We start from the raw sequence: 22,185 nt of genomic DNA on the forward strand, positions 1-22,185 counted from the left end.
TAATAATAATAATAATAATAATAATAATAATTGTTATTGTTATTATTTTTCTTCTGCACAGTATGCTAGCTATATATGCATTCACACTCCCCTCACTATCCTTCATCCAGGCAGGCAAGAGTCATCACCAGATTTCAAGACCACATTGCTTCCTCCCCCCCCAATTTATTTAATTAATTTTCCAAAAAATTTAAACTAACAAAGAAACATACATCATAACTGTACTTAATCCAATCTTAATAACATTGTTAAGTGACTTCCTCAAATTCCCCTGACTGAATTTCAGTATATATCATTGTAACGGTTTTCCAAAACAAATTTCTCATAAAATTTACTTAATCACTTAACATCTTCCTTTCTTTTCATCTTTGCTCAAGAGCACATTCCTGGCAAGCACTCGAGGAGGATGTGAAGCGACATCAGGAAGAGGTGTGGCCTGGCGAAAGGGGGAGTGGCTTGAGAGAGGGTGTGTGGCCTGGGTGGAATCCTATGGGCCAGATAGCATAAAGGAAAGGTGGGGAATAGGGCGACTTATGATGTTCAGTGCTGTGTCAAACCTGAAAGATCTGTGTTTCTGCACATCCTACGGAGGTTCCCCCCCATCACCACCACATGACACACACTTCCTGTTTCGCGCCCCCATCCAACCCTGCAAAGAAAAGAAAGGAGCTCATCTCTTTCTGATTCAGACCTCCACAGCATTAATACGAAAATTGGTTCACACCCAGCGCAAGGCGAGAGAAAGCAGGGGGTGGGAAATTCATTTGCCACCTTCGTATTTTTCTCTTTGAGATGAATTAATTATGAAACGGAAGGACACATTTTAATGCTTTAAACTCAGGCAAGTGAGAAATGTAAGCTCAACGATCTAAGGGGGAAAAATGCCAATCTATTATTCTAATCATAACTGTCATGATAGGTTTAAGCACAGCTTTAATAGTTTGCCTGGCAATTGTCTGCTCTGGCCTCTGCTGCCACCCACAGGCTACTCTGCCGTAACAGCAAAGAGGAAAGCAAGTTGCCAGGGGAGGATTAGAAGGGGGGGGGGGGAATTGTGGCTGAAAACTCTCCAGCCAACTTGCCACTTCAAAACAAAACTGACTGATGCAGAGGCTTAAGAGCTCACATGGCATCATGTGTCATCAGCTAGTTCTTTGAGACATTGTGGGCCCCATGTTAAATTGGCTCAAAAGTCCTTTTTCACAATGGGGATGATGGGGCAACAAATAGGAGCATGTGTTGCCAACCATGGAAGAGACTGGGTGTAAACTCTTGTTGAACCCACATTGGGGTTCAGTGAAAAAAGGGACTGGGCACAAACCCACCCATCCCACAGTGGCTACTGTCACTGGACAAAGAAGTGTAAAGGGCCAGTTTTCCAGGCGTGTGTCTCCAGAGGTCCCGATGACCTGGTGGGGTGGTGGAAAGGCTTCTCCCTGCCCTGCTGCCTCTCAGAGCTTGGTCAGGGTACCTTGCACTCTCTCCAAACAACAACACTGCCTTGATGCCATCACCCACCCATTCCAGTTACATCCCAGTGTGACAAGGAGATACAAGCCAGGAACTGGTGAATATATGATGATGGCTATGTAACAGAGGCTTGCCACTGAAAATCGTTTGGGGGCACAGCCCTGAATCGAATGAGGATAACACACTTGGCACCACCCTTTCATAATCCAATTTCAGTATAACCACAGGGAATTCTAAGTGGAAATCCATTGCTTTTGTGCAGGGGGCGGGGGAACAGATGAAACAGGAAATTACAGATTTTAGATACAGAAAAGGCTTAATGGACCCCGTCCAGTTCAATATTCTGAGGTGCATTCTTTCCTGCTTCTTTCTAGGTATACGTGCCAATGTACCTACCCTGCTAGATAAACAGAGAAGCCACCATTTAATAAAAATATGAATAACCAAACTTAAGGTAGCTAAATTCTAGCAGCGGAGAGCATGTCCCAAATCATGATCCACTTGCTGAGACACAGGAGGAGGAGTGTCCAGAGCTGTTTTATGACAAATGCCCCCTGGCAGAACTTTATTGTGATCCAGCTGCATAGCTGCTGTAATATATAAGAGAATTGGCATCTTTAGGAAGAAACAGATTTGCAGTGGCCTGGATCCTAACCTTCCTCCCAGGAACAGAACAGAGGTGCTTCTCTCTGCAGTCTCCTGCCCACCTCCTAATTCTCACAAAGTGCTAATTCTCTTATGATCAGTATCATTTGTTCAGATATCAACTGATATTCTTTTGTTATACTGAGCCTTAAAGCCACAGATCCTTGGTATAGGACCTCAAAAGAATTGATACGGGACAATAGAAAGCTTTTGAAATGAAATGTGCAGCATTATCCACTAAGCAAAAGCCATTCTTCCTCATTTGCTTTGGGATGCTTTGGAGAACAAAGAGGATATTAACAAAGCGGAAAGCCAAAGCCAAAGGAATACAGCACCTGCAGCTTCTCTAATGAAAGATGGAGGGCTTCAGAGAACATCAGCAAAATTAAGTGCATTGGTGGCAGAAAGAGTGCTTCATGATGGTAGACTGAAGACAACTCAGCATTACCTTAAAATGTCTTTGGGACTACAGAGATGAAGGTGGTTGACTGGGCTGGGTTAGAAGGAAAGTTATACCAAAATAGAGTCAGATTACAAAACACCAATGCTAGCAACATATGTTGATCCCCGCTCCCTCAAAAAAGCTTCTGAACTGAGGAACACTCACAAGAATAAGTGCTATCCTCACCTCCAAGCCATATTATGTACACACATGACCCTGCACTAGAATCAGGGAGGAGCTTTCTTTGGCTTCCCCAAGCAGACCAGGTGGGCCATAACTTCCACTAGAATCTTTTACTGTCTAGACAAGGAGAGGAAAAGGAAGATGTTTAAAAATGCACTATGCAAGACTGGGAGTTATACAGAGCAGGAAAACAGTACCTCTTGTTGAGATTGGGGGTGGGCTTTGAGGTGTCCCCTCTCTGGAAACATGCGCCTCCAGAGAGAATACAATTTCATCAAAGAAACAATAATCCATCTTACAATGTGGCCTGCAAAGGCATGGCCTTATCAGTCCAATGGCCTGTTTAGTAAGCTCTTGGGCTGTTACTTCACATCAAAGCACCCTGAAAGGTACACAGTCTTCTGAGGGAGCAAAAGATGCTTCCCTTCTTTAGCTGTCCTAAATGCATGTGGCTTGCCCCTATGTCTGATGGGCTGTCACGACAAGTGGATATTAGATGCAACCTCTGCCAGCATGCCACAAATGGAAGTTTCCGGGGAGCTAATACGGAGAAGCTTACCATTTCCCTGTAATGCCCAAGTTTGCTGTGAAAGAACCATGCTGTGGCAAAGGTGACTAATTTCAGCCACTGCAGCAGGGGAAGGCGAAAGAGGGGTGGGAGGAGGCTGCAGAATCAAGGTACTGTTCATTTGTGGTCATTAACATCCCCCCACAGCAAGCCGAACCATTACTTCTAGACTCCAGGCAACATTCGAAGTCAAGTGATTACATTATGTAAAATGGAAATATGAAGAATAAAACTCGGTGGGGTGTTACTGCTATTCAGCTGTTAAACAGCTGCACTAATTCACATGCAACGTGACTGCATTTCAGATGGCGGCTGGAACAAATCCTGCATATTTCTGTTTGGAAAGCACTTACTGATCTTATAATTGGATGTTTAACACAAGGCATCTATAGCCATGTTTGGATACCAAGAAATTATCTCAATTGCACTCACAGGCTCCACCCAAAGAGCAGGTACCTGGCACTTCAGAAGGATCTGCCATCTTTGCTGCTTTCTATGCCCTGGTGGGATTTCTGGGCGCTCAGCACTAACAGCTATTTTGGGTGAGAGGATTTCTGTTTTGTTTTGTTTTGTTTGAGATGTTTCATTTTGCTACCTCCAGCAATCCCAATCTATTTCTATTTAATTGCAGTCTTAAGGAAAATAGCTTCCCCCCCCAAAAAAAAAGTCTCTTGCAGAATCACACCAACCAGCTTCCAGAGACAGTTAAGACCCAGAGTGATGTCATAAAAGGGAGGGCCCACTTTAGAAAGACAGCCCACATTAAATGTTTTCTTCCTCCTGAAATTAATTTATGTTCTGATATCAAGTGCTACCCATACTGCCAATCCATCTCGCTTCCTGACTTCAAGAGTTTTGTCCTCACTTGCACCTGGTGGGAGAAGGGGACAGAATGTTTTTTCTTTCTCCTGGGAGGTAGTAAGTGAAAGCGAGGAAAACCTACTTCCCTTTTCTTCCCTTTCCAGTCTTGCCTCTCTAGCCCAGAAAGGCCACAGGACATTTTTGGTGGGCTCCCATTCAGGCTGGGCCAGGTGGCAGTTGCAGATCTCCACATGCTTTAAATTAAAGTTGGGGTAAGTTTCTGCCCCATGAAGGGCTCTTGACCTATGGGAAAACTCAATTAGAAGCCAGTGCCAAAGATGGGTGGAGTTTGCAGCACTACAGGATGATATAGGGCCTTCTCTCTCTCTCTCTCTCTCTCTCTCACACACACACACACACACACACACACACACTGCTATCACATCTCTGCAGGTTGCATGAAATAAAGGCTGCATGAAGGTTACAAGTTCCCCATTCACACTTTAAACAGAGAAATAAATAAAAGCAATAGTAATGTTGTCAATTTTTAAAGCAGATGTTTCAGAGATGCTTTGACGACAGATTAAATTTTAAGAGAATTAAAACTTGCACATAAACTTAATCCAGATCAAATCTGTTGCCCAAAATATCATTTGCAGTTGTATTTCTGAAGAATTCTCCAGTGCCTGACCTCATTTTCTTTGCACATTACATGTGACTACACATTTTGCCTCCAGTGCCAGGGATTTGTAAATATCACCTCATTGCATATGGAAGAGAAACTTGGATTATGCTAGAGAAGATAATTTGTTTAAAAGCCAGACACACAGGGCTTTCTCAGACACACCTCCTCCCAGGACAGAAGGTACAGACACCACCACACCTGCCCAGACAATGTCTCCCCAGAAAAAAGCTGTCTTATTTCTGGTAAATAATTTTTCTCAGCCTTCTAACCGGGGCTGCTGGGAAAGGGAGATTCTTACTCACAGCACGTTGTCACAGCTGCTTTTCTATGGGGAAAGTGGCTGAATTAGTGTCACAGTCCTAGTCCCCAAGAGCACAGGCCTAATACTTATGCAGATTCGGGAGAGGAAGACCAAAGGCTGGCCTTAAGGGCAAAAGGCCATGGATTCCTGCAAAGGTGAGGAGTCAGTGTGAAATGTGGACCTTGAAACCTGCCACTCTGATCCCTTGAATCCATTTAGCCACCATCTGCAGCAGGGGAGGGCAAAGGGATTTAAACTCAGTGGGGATTTAAATAAAATGTCCCGTTGTGAAATGCATACAGTTCCTGGACAAGCATGTCCTGGGTACCACACATAAAAAAGTGAGATAGGAATATAAATAATATAAATAAGCAAGCATGCATGCATACATGCATTCAGATTGGTTGCTACAACAATAAAAAAAACATTGCTTTTGAACTACATGGAGTGGTTACTGAGGAGCGTTTTCTAAAATCTTTGGTCATATAGCTCACATGCACTGCATAATAATAATTGCTCAGAGTAAGACATGAGAGATTTCTGTGCATATGCAAGGGTACTCAGCAAGATCATTTACTTGGAAGGCTAAGCCTAAGGCATTTGGGCATGTCCCACCAAAATAAAGTGGGACTTCACTTCTGGGTAAACATGTAAAGGCTTAAGCTATAAGAACTGAGGGCATTCCATAAGCAGGAGTTATTTGCAGTTACATGAAGCATCAATATTCGTGCTGTTTGGTTCGTAGAGCCATACGTGTACTTTGAGAACATGATACAATGCAGAGCTCAGGGGCATCTGTATGAGCCCTGTGAATGATCCTGATTGTATGCAAGATCATCCTGATTGTAGCATTTGTGAAGAACTGCTAGTCTCTGCTAGTAGAAAGCCTGCCAGAATACACAATTTGTTGGCTGAACTTCAGAAGTCAGGTATTTTACTAGTGATTCTTTGTGACACAGGAAAGGAGACTTAAAACCAGCCGCTTTCAGTTTCAAGAGACTGTAACAATCCTCCTACATATTTCAGTTACCGTAGCAAAGCCAGTCTTCTTTCCCTATAGTATATGAGGGTGGGAAATGTATCGCGCCATTTCTGCATTAATACTGTACTAGCAGAGGGATGCAATAGCCACCTGGAGGAGCATGTGCCTGGAATCAGTGGCGTAGGAAGTGGGGTGCGGGGGGTGCGGGCCACCCTGGGTGTAATCAATGGGGGGGGGTGCCAAAAAATAACCCCCACACCCTCTGCATGCCCCTTCCTATGCCACTGCAGGAGCACTCTCCCCTCAAGTGATTTCCAGAAAACAGAAACATTGCCCCCTTTATGGCTTCGACAGCCCTCTCCTCCACGAATCTGCCTAAGCTGCCTCCTCCCCTCTGTCTTTCGCACCTGCTCGCTTTGGCACAGTAAGTCTCTGTGGAGGAAAGCCACTGCAGGAACCGGGAGAGTCCCGTACAGCCAGCCGGGCAGAGAGCGAGGCTCCCCCTGGAGGCCAGGAGGGGTGGCAGCGGGGATTTTCCTGCTAGGTTTCAGTCACCTGGAAGGTTTCCAAGGCTTGATCGGATTGAAATGGGATGAGGTTGCTTGGGACAAGTTTCCATGAGGGCTGCTTTTCTGGTATTGCTGGGGGCAGTGTAGGCATGAGTTAATACTTTTTGCTGGGTCCGGGTTGCTCTGGGTTTTATGACCGCATGGTGGAAGCCGCCTTTGGGGGCTCGTTGCTCTAAAAAGCGGCTTTTGAATCTCTGTAATTAGCCAGAAACCCACCATCCGGACCCGTTTCTTCCCCTCTCCATAAGCAGGCTGCATTCCTCTCACCACCACCAGCATACGTCCAGCCACAGTCCAGCCGCTGGCTCCTCTGGAAGGGAACAAGAGCAATGGGGGAGGGCTCGGGGAATTGAGGGGGAAGTGTTTGGAGATCCACACTTAGGTGAACATGAAGGCAGAGGCGTTTAAAGCCCTAAACGGCCTCAGTCCAGTATATCTGAAGGAGCGTCTCCACCCCCATCATTCTACCCGGAAACTGAGGTCCAGCGCCGAGGGCCTTCTGGCGGTTCCCTCACTGTGAGAAGCCAAGTTACAGGGAACCAGGCAGAGGGCCTTCTCAGTAGTGGCACCCGCCCTGTGGAACGCCCTCCCACCAGATGTCAAAGAGAACAACAACTACCAGACTTTCAGCAGACATCTGAAAGCAGCCCTGTTTAGGGAAGCTTTTAATGTTTGATGCATTACTGTATTTTAATATACTGTTGGAAGCCGCCCAGAATGGCTGGGGAGGCTCGGCCAGATGGGCGGGGTATAAGTAATAAATTATTATTATTACTAGGTGAGGTGGGGGCACTAGGCATCACACCGCAGGGCCTGCCACATGTCTGAGCATTTCTTCTGAGGGGGAGGTGGCGGGTGAACTGCCCGCAAGCTCCGCACTGCTTTTTCGAACAGCGCGGGGCTTGCGTCTGCCCACCTCAGCCACCCTACAGCTGAGGGGGAGGCTGCAGAGAGGCTCCACACAGCGCGCCCTGCCTTGGCTCGCTCTGCCCTGGCTGAAGGACGCACGCGCCACCCCAGGCACCCGAGCGACTAGCTACACTGCTGTCTGGAATGGTCCCATTAGCATGTCAAGCTGGAGCACATGCAGCTGGCACAGCTACAGGTGTCACATAATATCCATTCTGCATTTGTAGGAAATCTATCTTTTAGTGTGGCAGCCCCTGCACTTTGGAAGTTCCTACCTATTGTCATCAGGCAGGCACCTTCAGTGTACTCTTTTTGGCACCTGCTAAAAACATTTCTGTTTAGACAAGGCTACCCAGATATTCAGAATGCCAATGTGTTACAGTGGTACCTCTGGTTATGTACTTAATTCGTTCCGGAGCTCCGTTCTTAACCTGAAACTGTTCTTAACCTGAAGCACCACTTTAGCTACTGGGGCCTCCTGCTACTGCTGCGCCGCCGCCACGCGATTTCTGTTCTCATCCTGAAGCAAAGTTCTTAACCCACGGTACTATTTCTGGGTTAGCGGAGTCTGTAACCTGAAGCGTATGTAACCCGAGGTACCACTGTAATTGTCTACTGCTGGTTTAAATCTTTTGAATGTTGTATGTTCTGCACAGTATGTTATTCTATATGTTAGAATAAGAGAACAAGAAGAACGTGTGTTTAGAGAAAACTGGAAAACATTTATTGAATATATGGGAAATAACTGTGTGCAGCTGCAAACGTTGGCAGCATTAAGATAAATTCAACAGTGCAAATAAGTTTTGATGGATACAATAATGGAATACTGAATGGTATAGTTTTTCGTAAAATATGCAGGGGTTTATGATATGCAAAATGAACCATGGAAAGAGAAGAAGCGAAGTCATTGATATCTTAAGGATGTAAAAATGAGTACTTAAAATTGTAAAACAGAAAATTTAATAAAATTATATAAAAAACAAAACTTTTTTTGAATGTTTTATTTGTTTCTACTAATAAATCCTATTTTTTAAGTCTTCTTGTAAACGCTATGATCCAATCAGACTAACTGTAAACAGCAAACCCATATATAATGGTTAACATTAGCTCTCTCAACAGGAAGAAGATGTGTAGTCAAGGAATAAAGCCGAGGGGGAGGAGACTAATAGTTGCTCACAAATTTAGGTTATCACACACTTACCTTTCCTTCTTGCTTTCCAGTATCTAACACTTAACTTAACCTACTTTTTATGAAGCCTTATTATGAGTAGCTACTGTGCAGAAGAGCACTTGCCTGAATAGGAAAAAAGCTAACAGCATACCCATAGATTCCTTTCCTGCACAAGCAAAGGTACAGAGTCATCATCTGTCAGTGTCCTCTGAATTAACCACTGTTACCTCTCTGCTTGTGTAAACAAGCCGTGAAATGCATGAGGCACCATGTCCTGAGACACAATGCACAGTACATTGGATAAGAGCAGCCACTATTTTCATAAGGAACTGTCTCCCAGAAAAGTGTTGCAGTAAGTTCAGTTTGCCTGCAATAGAGGCGCCTTGTGATCTAAGGGCTACTGGGAAGACACCACCTCCTTGGCAATATTTAATAAATTGTTTCCCCGAAAAGTGCCGCCCCAAGTGCTTTTCTCTATACATGGGAAGAAGATACAGGGGCACAGTTTCTTTCCCACAGTGGATGTGAAGGCTGCTTGGGGTGGAGCAAGCAAGCAACGCCTTCCACTGTCTGCCTGGCATCCATTTCAACCTATGGCCCCCTTCATGGATTTATTTTCAGAGACATGGGATCGGATTCTACTAACTCAGTACACAAGCGAAAGTCAGAACAAGGACTCCTTCGAGAGCAATGGGGCCTCCCCCAAATCCACGCCAGAGGGGTGGGGGAACCCACAGAACAGCATGCAAGGGGAGGAGAGTTGAGACTGCACCATCTGGTGATCAGAAATGTTTGCATCACATTGGTGTGACACTGAATTCCACCCACGGAATTAGAAAGTAAGCAAATCGAGAAAGAGGCTGCGTAGACAGGATTTTTAAAGCAGAAATTAACCACGGGGCTGCTGCCCTTTCAAAATGGTGCTAATGCTACCATGTGCCTATTGTTCATTTGGAGTAAGGCGTACTCTACAGATGATGTGTAATTCCCTACCTTTTGTTCGGCTGCAGTTTTCCCAGATATAGTACTTTCACAGGAGTCCAATGTCATAATAACTAAAACATTGTCCAATACAATAATAAATAATGATAGCTTGTACAAAGTAAAGGATAACGAATACTGAAAGATAAATGTACAACAAAGCAAAGCTTTTGTCATGGCTGCATGTTGTCATGTTGTTAATTGCTCCAAAACGTAATAAAACCCCCCCACTTGTTCCAAAAAACAAAACCCGATAGTGACAGATTGGTTTGCAAGAACCTGGACAATCATAGTCAAATTAACACACTACGTGAACAACCAAACAGAGTTTTGGCACAATATTTTAAACAGCAACAATGGAAAAGCAGAGATTGGGAAGGGGGGAAGACAGACTGAGGCAAACAGCTGCACCTTCAAAAACTAGGAGGACTGAACACCATTTTTCTCATTGTCGTTGATTTGCCTGAGATAAAGCAAAGCTTCTAGTAACACAGCATCCCTATAAGCCTCAGTTTGTAATAATGTTCCAACAAAGGGATTAGTATAGGAAGCAGTGGGCTTGGCTGGCAAGTCAGCAGCTGCTACATTATCAGGCAAGTAGCGCCCCCATGTGGCTCTGCAGAGATGTCTAAAATGGCCTACTTTAAACTGGGTGTTCAAAGAGTCCGCTTGTGCCGTGCCTTTGAGCTTGTGCCTTGCCTTTGCAGACCTAATCTGTTGAAATGTCCTGCCATCGGGGCTGACCTCATTTCAGCCCCCTTGCTCTCCTTGATGAGGTTTTCTTTCTCCATTCTCCATGATGTGTTCAGAATCAACGGGTGCTGTGTGTTAAGACAGCAGGTAATAGAGTCATTTGTCACCATGAGCTAACAGACAGCCTATAAGGGTCACCTATCACAATATGATTCAAGGGGGATTAAAATCAAGGCCATGTAGGGTGCTAGAGTATTAACTCTTAGCAGGACGACGATGATGATGATGATGATGGGAGGAAAAATAAGTGGGCTGGAGGTGGGCGGGGAAACAAAAGTATTCCTGGTTTCTGATTTAGACACAGATCTCGCTGCTGTTCCTCAAGAAAATTTCTTCTTTGTGCAATTCACCTGCCCTGCTAGGAGCCCTCTTGGAAAGGCTACCAGGAGCACATCAGAATGCAAAGTTCCAAGACCCTTTTGGCCTCAGATAAACTTTCCCCAGATTAGCTTTAGTTGGGAACGGTCTTCAAGCTATTCACTACCAATGATGAGCTCATTAAAGTAACGGCCTTCATGTGCATAGGGAAAGGTGCTGTACGACCGGGCAGCTCTATTCTGATGAGCGATGACACCATAAAGACACAAAGGAAAATCTAAATGGAGTTCAAGGCCTCGGTGCGCAGAGGAGCAGACTGCAGTCTTATTGCTTTGAAACGGAAAGGTAACCCCTGTAGGGCAAAACCTTTCATTTTACTGCAGAGAATGTGTCATACACGTCCAGTTCCTCTCCCTCCAGAAGCAGCAGGAACGTGCTTTGCAGCCTGAAAAGCTGCCATCGTCATGATGCAATTTCACGAAATTTGGAACAAACCAGAAGACGAGCGCGGCCTCCAGAGGGAGCCCGAGGTCCCCGGTGCTGTCATTAGGGGAAGGTGAGCAGACACAGCAGTCGAATTCGTAGAGCCCAGGAAACCAAAGCACAGCACAGTCGGAACAATACAATTTACTGTATTTTATTATTTATGTCCTTTTTCCTTTCTTTCTTTCAAGAGCTTCTGATTTTTACAAGGGAAAGGGCTGTTAAGAGGAGCAAGCAGCAATAAAAAGGGAAGGCACAAAAGAGATAGTGCATAATGGCATTTTTCTATTAAAAGAACTTCAGCGATCTATTCTCATTGCGGGCCACTTTGTTTTAATGGCTTTGGTGTCACAGCCTAGAAGATCTATCGTAAGTCTTATTGCTGTGTGCTGGAAATAAACAGGGTAGCCCCCCGCCGCTCTGCTCCAACAATATGCACAGTCCGACCGGCCCCATTTCATCCTGGCACAGATGCTATATAAACATATATAGCTAGGACTATGGCATGCATCCTTCTGGCTTTGGTGCATTAGAATCAGAGTTGGAAGGGACCCCAAGGATCATCTAGTCCAACCCCCTGCAATGCAGGAATACGCAGCTGTCCCTTACGGGGATCAAACCTGCAACCTTGGCATTATCAGCACCACGCTCTAACCAACTGAGCTATCCAGCTAATTTATTGCATCTCTCTAAATTTCTTGCATTTTTCCACAATGGTGGGTGTGGGTCAGTTGTAGATAGTCGAGCCAAAGATGTACTTTTACGGGAAATGTTAACTCTAGCACCAGCTTCCTGCTGAAGAAAAAAAATAAGGGGGAAAGCTGACCACAGCTTTCTGGTGTTAAGTATTTCAATTACTTTGATGAACCAGTGAGTGAAAGATGGAAGAAGAGAAGGTCCAGCTTGCATTTCTGTAGGGTATGTAGGGAAAGCATTGCGGAAGCAAGTCTGTGGGCAGAACTCATGAAAGATACTGGTTGACAAGAGCCCCAGAGCTAGCATTATATGCACATTTACTTGGGAACAAATCCAACTGGACTCAGTGGCACTTTCTCAGTAAACTGCGTATTACAGGTAATCAGGCTGAAATTAGGAAGAAGACGAAAAATACCCTAAACGTCCCAGTAATGGATCAACTAAGACATCACAAAGTTATGAACAAGATTTTGAGTATTCTACAGCTCTTCATCAGGCAGAAAATTAAGCAAAATAAGGAATACATTTCAAGACACTCTTCTCAACCCTCCTTTCTCACTCACAGACCTTTAAGGAATCTAAGGCAGTGGCGTAGCGTGGGGGGTGCCAGGGGTGCCAGCCGCACCGGGCGCAACATCTGCGGGGGGGGGGGCGAGTCCAGAGGGAAGGGACAAGTTCCTTCCTCCGCCGGGCTCCCCGCCACCGCCGCCAGCTTTGCGCCTTGGCACGCGCGTGCCCCCCGCCGCCGCTGCGGCTGCACTCCACTCACTGCTCGCAGGAGGAGCAGCCGCTGCAGCAGCGCTGACGCCGCCACCGACGCCTGGCCGGGCACAGGCAGCCTCCGCACCCTGACGCCATCCCCTTCCCCCTTTTTTTCCAGAGCTGGGGGAGGGGGAGGTTTTAAAAGGGGGTCTTGCATTGGCGATCCTGCAGCACTTTGGGCCGCACGACGCGAGCGCGCAGCACGGATCAGCCACGACCCCACCCCGTGCATTTCCCGGGGAAAAGTGCTCCGCGTGGGAGGCGCGTTTCCCCTTCATTCCCTCTCGTGCAAATCCTCCTTGGGTTCCCTCCCCCGTCTTTCCTCTCCCTACCTCACAAAAGCCTCACCTCGTTGCCTCCTCGCTGCCTCTCGCCTCCGCAGGAGCGTTTCCCTCCGCGGAAGAAGGAGCAGGGCGCTTCTGCAACTTTGGATTGCAACTTCTTGCTTCCCTGGGGAACAGAGCCCGGCCGGGTCAGTTGTCCAGCGGAGGGCCAGTTCCCCCTCCCTCCCTCTCCCCCTCTCTCTCTCTCTCTGCAACCCTTGCGCCCCCCCCCGCGTACTACTTGCAATGCAACTTCCGCGCTCCTTGCGCTTTCATAGAATCTGTCGAGCTGGAAGGGAGCCGAGGGTCATCTAGTCCAACCCGCTGCAATGCAGTAATACGCCGCTGCCCCCCTACAAGGGATCGAACCTGCAACCTTGGCCTTATGAGCGCCGTGCTCTTAAACTGAGCCATCCGGGCTCCCCTTTCCCCCACCTTCTTGCGTGCCTGAACCTGTCCGCGTTTTGCATTCTAACACTTGCAAGCTCCATCCTCCAGCAGTTCCCTGACGCCGGCTGCGCATCCTTTCAGGCCAATACTTGGCAGCCATAAACTCGCACCGTGTCCAATATCCTATAAAAAGCATTAATCGGAATACCTTGCAACATTTCATCAAAGAAAATTGAGACGCCCTATTCCATAATAATAATAATAGTAATAATTTTATTATTTATACCCTTCCCATCTGACTGGGCTGCCCCAGTCACCTTGGATAAAAATATAATAAAACATGAAACATTTAAAAAAACTTCCCTTCAGATGACTTGTGAAGTTGTAGAGTTACTTATCTCCTTGGCTTGGGGGGTGTCAAATAAAAATAAAAATAAATTATTTATACCCTGCCCAACTGGCTGGGCTTCCCCAGCCACTCTGGGCGGCTTCCAAAAAAATATTAATATGTCAAACATTAAAAGCTTCCCTAAACAGGGCTGCCTTCGGATGTCTTCTAAAAGTCTGGTAGTTGTTGTTCTCTTTGACATCTGGTGGGAGGGCGTTCCACAGGGCAGGTGCCACTACTGAGAAGGCCCTCTGCCTGCTTCCCTGTAACCTCACTTCTTGCAGGCAGGGAACCGCCAGAAGGCCCTCGGCGCTGGACCTCAGTGTCCGGGCAGAATGATGGGGGTGGAGACGCTCCTTCAGGTCTACTGGGCCGAGGCCATTTAGGGCTTTAAAGGTCAGCACCAACACTTTGAATTGTGCTCGGAAACGTACAGGGAGCCAATGTAGGTCTTTCAATGTAACTTCATACATAATTGTTGTTGTTGTTGTTGTTGTTTAGTCATTTAGTCATGTCTGACTCTTCGTGACCCCATGGACCAGAGCACGCCAGGCACTCCTGTCTTCCACTGCTTCCCGCAGTTTGGTCAGACTCATGTTTGTGGCTTCCCCTCCCCATCCAGCTTGGTTTCCCTAGCCACTCGGAAACCCGAACCCTATGGAAATAGGGATGTCAAGGTTGCAGGTTCGATCCCCACACGGGACAGCTTCGTGGTCCTGCATCTTTCCTCAGGGCCTGCAAGACAGAGCTGTTCCACCTGGCCTTTGATTTGGACTCAGTGGGACCCTTATGTCTTCCCTCCCCTTACAGTTTTGATTTGTGGGCTACTTTTAAAATGAGGCTGCTTTTCAAATTGCATTTTAACCTGTATTTTAAATTGGTCCCTCCCCCCATTATGTTTCTATTGTAATTTTACCGGTGTTAGCCGCCCTGAGCCCGGCTCTGGCTGGGGAGGGCGGGGTATAAATAAAATGTATCATCATCATCATCATCACCACCACAGGGGGTTGGACTAGATGACCATCGGGTCACTTCCGACTCTACGATTCTATGATTCTATAAAGTCAAGTGTTACCGGAAAAATCCGAGGGCAGGCTCGCACTTGAGTGCTAAAATCCACGGGTTAGGGGGCGCAAATTACTTGCCTTGCCCCGGGTGCTGACAACCCACGCTACGCCACTGATCTAGGGTAGTTTAAATGATGCCTTGCCTTCGCTCGGGTCATAGAAATGAAAGCAAAACTAATTTAACACCATCAGGACTTTTTGATGCCCCCACCACTCACTTAACCGAGCAGCATGATCACTTTTATCATTGAATCCCAAATTATACACATCCTAAGACACTATTGAATCAATAATGTTCATTGTGACGACTCTCATGCGTTTTTTAATTAACAAAATTTACATTATCTTATATGGAAGCTTTGCATTATTCATATCTGCAAAATGCTCTGTGGCCTTCTGTTAAAAAGCATGTTAAAAAATGTATTGTACCAAGTATAACCATCTCTATACCATATATATATATATATATATATATATATATATATATATATATGCAGGTTTTGGTGTCTTCGGGTGTCTTCCCGTGTAAGAGTTGGGGTGTCTGTGCGACGTTTCGACGAGGTCTCACTCGTCATCTTCAGGCTGGTGCTTTCGGCTTCTTGTTACTGGAACAGAGCAGAGTCTGGTGTTTGAGTTCCTATAAATACTGTTGAGGGGTGTGGTGTATAGCCTCCAACGTTCTGGGCAGAGAGGAAGTTCCTAGATTAGTGTGCCTCTTCTTCTTTTGTTCCTTAATTACTTGAGGGATATCTTGAGTGATTTCATGAGTGATATTCTGAATACCACTGGGTGGGTCATTAAGTGTAGATTAGTTGCTAAAGCTTTTGTGTCTTGACCTCTTGAGCTTGTGAAGAGTTTTTCTGAGAAGATGGCTGTGCTGCATTTAGTTGTGCTCTGGCTTGGCTTCGTGTATAGGGGCGAGCTGTGGTTTTGTGCCTTGTGCCAGCCAGATCTGTGTAGGGATTGCAGGGGGGTGCAGCATCCGGATACCAGAAAAACAGGGTTACGAAACTAATCCAAAAAGAAACACCCCCCAAAAACCAAGACACAGAAGAAAACAATGGCATGGCCCTCCTTCCTTATATCAAGGGCACTACAGACAAAATCAGCAAAATCCTCCATAAACACAATATCAAAACAGCCTTCTGCACCAACCAAAAAATAGCCCATATCCTCAGAAACCCAAAAGACAAAATCCAGCTGGAAAACCAAGGGGTCTATGAAATACCCTGCAAAGTCTGCCCAGCCACGTACATTGGACAAACAAACAGACGAATAAATGCACGTATCGCAGAACACAAGAATGCCGTCAAAAAAGAAGAAAAAACTTCCTCTCTTTTCCAACACATGAAAGAAACAGGACACGAAATTAATTTTGCAGATTCCAAATTGCTCTTTAACATGGAACATCACCACAAGAGAATAATCATGGAAGCCATCGAGATAGAGAAACACCCTCACAACATGAACAAGCGTGACGACACGTCCCGCCTGCCAGACATCTGGAAATTAGCCCTCCCCACAAAAACCGACACCAGAACCAGAGGCACACAGAACACCGTCACCAATCAACCACACCAGACCCAAACCCAGACCCTCTCCACAGACATATTACAGACTCCATCCAGTAGCCAAACTATAGTGGCACCTCCGGATGCTGCACCCCCCTGCAATCCCTACACAGATATATATGGTATCACTATACAGTTTGCATTAGATATGTTCATTTCCTTTAAGACAAGCAATTAAAAGCCCAAGGTAAAAATGTTATATTGCAATCATAATCCAACACGACAGAGACCAGTTTTCCCCGTAAAGCATGAATAAAGCAACCTGGCTTTCTCTAAAAGCCTTCTGTAAAAATTTAATAGTATTCCCACCCCTGTCCCCCCAAAAAAAGTAATGGATGGGGAGATAGAAAAAGCTGGAGAGGAATTAGTGGCACAGCACATGATGCTGCCAAATGGAGTAGACTGTAATGGGTTAGGAGCAATAGGCTACATCAGAGGTAACAAGCATCCTACAGTGTTAGGGCTGGTCATCAGAGAGACACAGAGACGAGCAGTAAGGTTGATTCTATATTCAAGGAAACAGAATACCAACAGAGAAACCTATGGCAAATACCAGCAGGCTCCCTCTTCCTCAGCTGCCTGTCTTATGTCTGCAGTGTTTTCTGCCTCTTCTTCTCTCTCACTCAAGCCAACTGCTTGTTCAGCATCCAACCATTCTGCTCCACCCCCTTCATCCTCTGACTATGTCCTACCACTGCTCCCCTGGCTCTGAGCCTTCCTCTTCTGTGGCTTCCCTAGGGGGTTCTCTGGCTGGAGTCTCCCACCGTTCTTCATCATCCAGCCAGTCCCTGACATCCAGATACTGTGGATTACAATTCCCACCATACCTGACCATTGGTCATTCTGGCTGGGGCTGCTGGGAACTGTAGTCCAAAAACATACAGATAGTACCACTTCAGCTGCCCCTGGCCTAGAGGAACCAGAAAGCAGTTTTGTATGTCCCCGTGAATGTAGAGATAAAAGGTCCAATTAGCATCTTCTGTCCTTTGAATATGAGGACCTTCTTTCAAAGAAAGCAGTAGTCAAGTTTACTTAAAGAAACATTCACGCGGCACAGAGAGAGATATTCGTACTCATCGTAATCTGGGTCATTTAACTGGAAACCAGGTTTTTAATTAAGATTGGCATTTGTGAACCTCCCGCTGACACCCTTTTTCAATCTCATTTCCAGGCTGCTTAACTAGCTTTCCAAGAGGGCTGGTAGAATAGAGTCTGAAAGCTCTGGATTTGAAATGTAGTTACTATTAAGAGGTCTTTTCCACAGCAGAAATAAAATAAAATGAAATAAAAAAGGCAGATTTAAAATAAAGAAGTGACTCAAATCCAACTCTTGGATGACCATTTAAATAAGCACTTGTCCTTAATTCAAATCGCCTTCCCTTTCTGTCACTACAGTTATTTTAATCCAGAATAACTACAACCACTTGATTCAATTCTATCCATAATGTAATGGGAATCTTCACTTACCACTTAAACATACGGGGGAGGGGGGAACCCCACACTGTCACCATTGTGATTTTGAGCACCTATGAAGGTGGGGGTGATGAAAATTAATTGCAGGATCCTATGATCTCCTGGGATCATGCAGCAGACTGGGAAGAGGGGAGGGAGCTGGGTTTCTTAGGGAATCAGAATGGGCTTTGGCTCAGCCATGCTAGAAGTCCCATACATGCCCTTATGAGTGAGATGACAGCCCTACCTCCACAGTTATTATTTTTACTACTTATTTGATTTCTATACCACCCTTTATCAAAAGATCCCAGGGTGGTGTACAATGTTAAGAACACACTTTATGGAGCACAACAATAAACACAAAATAAAAAGCATAATAATAGATAGCATAATAATAAAATAATCATAATAACAGCCCCACCACCACCACCACAGCTTTGACAGAGCATAGATCAGGCATAGGCAAACTCTGGCCCTCCAGATGTTTGGGACTACAATTTCCATCATCCCTAGCTAACAGGACCAGTGCTCAGGGATGATGGGAATTGTAGTCCCAAATCTGGAGGGCCGGAGTTTGCCTATGCCTGGCATAGATTATTTCATGGCCGTAGGCCTGGGTAAAGAGGAATGTTTTTGCCTGGCACCTAAAGACATGCAATGATGGCATCAGGCGAGCCTCTCTGCGGAGAGCTTTCCACCAATGGGGACCCACCATCCAAAAGGCCTGTTCTTGTATTGCCACCCTCCAAACCTCTCAGTTGGGGCACTTTCACCAACAGAAGTCAATCCAGTTAAAAAGGAATCACTTGCTTAACGTTACAGATAATGCAACTTTGTGGAAAGGGGGAAGATGTCATCACTCAATAAGTAGCTTAGGCCAAACTAGAACTATATTGTTAATGAATGCCAACAGAGTTTGGTTTACAGTCCTGTTTTATACGTATCTGAGAAGTCAAAGGACTCAGTTAGGATTATCAACAGTGCTATCATGGCATGAAGCATTCTACATCACATACTACTCCCTTGGATCACAAGAATGGACCTTGAATCTGATGGCCTGTTTCCCTTTGAAAAGTTATAAGAAATTCACAGTGGCAGTCTAAGCACTCTACCTTGAGGAGGTTCTTCCTGCAAATAAGAAGGTGGTTCTTCGGCAGCTGCCTCTGCATTGCTTTCCACCATCTGTGCTTCTGAAATAGGCCCCTGTAAGATAGAAGAAGCTTCATTGCAAACCACAAAGAGGCATATGTAACTAAAAGGATGCCTGGTAGAGCCTACAGCTGATCCCAGAACTTCATGAAAGGATGTCCTTGTAGTTGTCTTGGCCAGAGCAGGGGTCACAGAGCAGCCCTGGCAACTAGATTTGTGGAGACCTACAGCTAATCTATAACAAATGGTGTGTGAACCATTTCAGATTCGGATATAGTAGGATATCAATGCTGGTAACTTTCCTTTCTCCCAGAGCGATTAAACTTATTCTCATCACCTCTTTAGGAAAAATAATTACAGCCCATAAAAACCTGAGAATATCTTGCCTTCCTCCTCATAACTGGGGCACAAGATGACAAGATGACTTTTAAACTATCCTCTGTCAGAATGGATCCACTATTTCAACTTTGGCTGAAAAGTGATCTATGCAAGTCTCAGTTTCAACCCTTCAGTGTGTGGTTATTGCCTATATATTTTGCTTTTGATACTGTTAACCATGGCATTTTTCTGGACCAACTTAGTGGGATGGGAATCAGAGGCACTGTATTATGGTGGTTCTGTTCATATCTTCAGGGTTGTGTCCAGAAAGCAGCGCTTAGGTAGGTGTTCCTCAGGTCCCTGACACTTGTGCTATGGGGTTCTGTAGGGTCTATCTTCTCCCCAAGGATATTTAACAACTATATGAAATTATTGGGAGTGGGTGGTCATTAGGAGCTTTGAAGCAAGGTGTCACCAGCATTGCTGATGACACACAGTTCTACTCAACCAGAAGAGGCTGTGAAAGCTCTGGATCAGTGTAACTGAATGCAATTCATTTTTAAAAAATCAAAGCAGTTTGCAACACTAGAACATAAAACCACACAATAAAAAAATTACATAAAAAAGTTAAAACATCAATTAACCATTATGGAAGGATGTAATCCTAATTGTCTGCCCAGGCAGAATAGAAAAGTTTTCAGGAGGCATTTAAAAGTTGGCATAGAAGGTGCCTTCTGAATCTCTATTGGCAGAGCATCTCACAATACTGGGCTGACGATACTAAAGGCTCAGTTTCTTCTTGTTGTCAAATGAGCCTCACCAAAGCAGAGGTGTTCCTCCTCCTGCCAAAGGATAGTGTGTAATTTCCAAACCATTTCCAAAGCAAACAAAGAGGAGTTCATCATATTTTCCTAATGATTCTCAAGACACTGAAGTGAGATACCTGAAATAACCCTCGTGGTCCCTTCCAACTCTACAGTTATATGATTCTGTGAAACCATCAGCTGCATCCATTTTCAATTGCATACTTGAATCAGGATTTTTTGTGTTTACACTCCCAGTTTACACAAAGTTGGAACAACAAGGACTTCAAATATACACAACTTGCTTCAGATTGTTTACTTGAAGTTGCAGCTTTTGATGTAAGTGGAGAGGAGAGGATTTTGCTAATTCCTTGGTCTTGGTGCAACCCCCTGCAGCTCATGAAAATCTAGGAGAAAACTAGGGGACCCTGCAGAACAGGATGGGAGATGGTGGTGGCATTTGTACTGGGATCAATCCCTTCTCCTACCTGGGCAGTTGTATTTCCACAAGGGCCGCCATAGATGCCGAAATCCAGTATCACCTGAGTTCTGTGAGTGCAGTTTCTCCCGAATGAAGTGCAAAGTGTTTGAGGACCGGGACATTCGCCGTGAAACCAAATGATTGTTTACAAAGCTACTGTACTATCAACTTTACTGTATGCTTGTGAAACATGGACCACTTATAAACACCATCTCCAACTCCTTGGAAGATTCCATCAATGGAGTCTCAAAAAAAATATGTTTACATATCACTTGGGAAGACAGGCAAACAAATGCCTGTGTACTGGAAGAAGCAAAGATCACCAGTGTTGAAGCAATGATTCTTCAACATCAACTTTGTTGGACAGGTCATGTCATTCAGATGCCTGATTATCTTCTTCCAAAGCAACTACTCTATTCCAAACTTAAAAATGGAAAGCGTAATGCTGGTAGTCAACAAAAGAGGTTTAAAGATGCTCTCAAGGCAAATCTAAAAAAAAAAAAAAAAGTAGTATAAACACTGACAATTGGGAAACACTGGCCTGTGAGCACTCCAGTTGGAGAACAACCTTTACCAAAGGTGTCATGGACTTTGAAGATGCTCAAACTCAGGACAAAAGGGAAAAACATGCTAAGAGGAAGGCATGTTTGGCAAACCCTCACCGTGATCAACTCCTGCCTGGTAATCTACCATATGTCCCCACTGTGGAAGGACATGCGGATCCAGAATTGGCTTCTACAGTCACTTACGGACTCACTGTTAAGACCATGTTCATGGAAGACAATCTTACTCGGCTACGAGTGATCGCCACAGAAGAAAGGGATCCTTAAGCAGAAGGGGAAACAGACAAAATTATCTCCCCAGCTTTTTCTTTTAAGTCACATGCAAAGGGCCATTAACAAAGTGATTTGCTTAGCAAGAACAAGGCTCCTCACCAACATCAATATTGGGGAAAGTATTGCCATAAAAACTTATGACTTGTTTTCAAAGCAAACATATGTGCATAATTTGCAATTATGGGCAAGTATTCTGATTAAGCAGCAAGTGTCACAGAGCCACAAAAGGGGGGGGTGATTGATGTGGCATAACTAAGGTCTCATTCAGACTTCCTTTTGTGATGCTTTTCTAGGCAAAGATCTGTGCTTTAAAGCACCATGTCCAAGCTCTTTTCCCCCCTGCCGCTTTCCCCACAAAAAAATCTACTTTTTACCACTGAATCAGAGCAAATGGCAATCCACAGAAACCCAAATTGTCATTTGTTCCGATTCAGTGTTAAAGAGTGGGTTTTCATGGAGAAAGCACCGGGGCAAAAAGAAAGCTCTTGGACACAGCACTTTAAAGCATGAGCCTGTCCCTAGAAAGCACAGGGCAGAAGGTAAATGTGGATGAGCCCTAAGCTTAATGCACAGAATGGATGGAAATGTATGAAAAGACCCAGTCTGTTCTTTGAGATGGAGCATTATAGGTGTGCACTTTTAAGTGAGGAAAAAAGTTACAAACATCCCCATAACAGATGTTCATGGT

The 22,185-nt window shown here is 45.1% G+C and overlaps 1 protein-coding gene across 2 annotated transcripts in view; it reads right to left on the reverse strand.

Annotated features, from left to right (window-relative positions):
* The window catches only part of LOC309534892 (transmembrane protein 263-like), a 331,671-nt gene that overhangs the window by 304,240 nt on the left and 5,246 nt on the right, over window positions 1-22,185 (reverse strand). For both annotated transcript variants that reach the window (XM_082227435.1, XM_082227434.1), the window contains exon 2: window positions 19,023-19,113. In XM_082227435.1, the coding sequence (XP_082083561.1) occupies window positions 19,023-19,092 (70 nt within the window). In that variant the 5' untranslated portion in view covers window positions 19,093-19,113. The remainder of the gene's footprint in view (window positions 1-19,022; window positions 19,114-22,185) is intronic.

Source organism: Podarcis vaucheri (genome assembly GCF_965113315.1).
Source record: "Podarcis vaucheri genome assembly, chromosome: 1".
NCBI lineage: Eukaryota > Metazoa > Chordata > Lepidosauria > Squamata > Lacertidae > Podarcis > Podarcis vaucheri.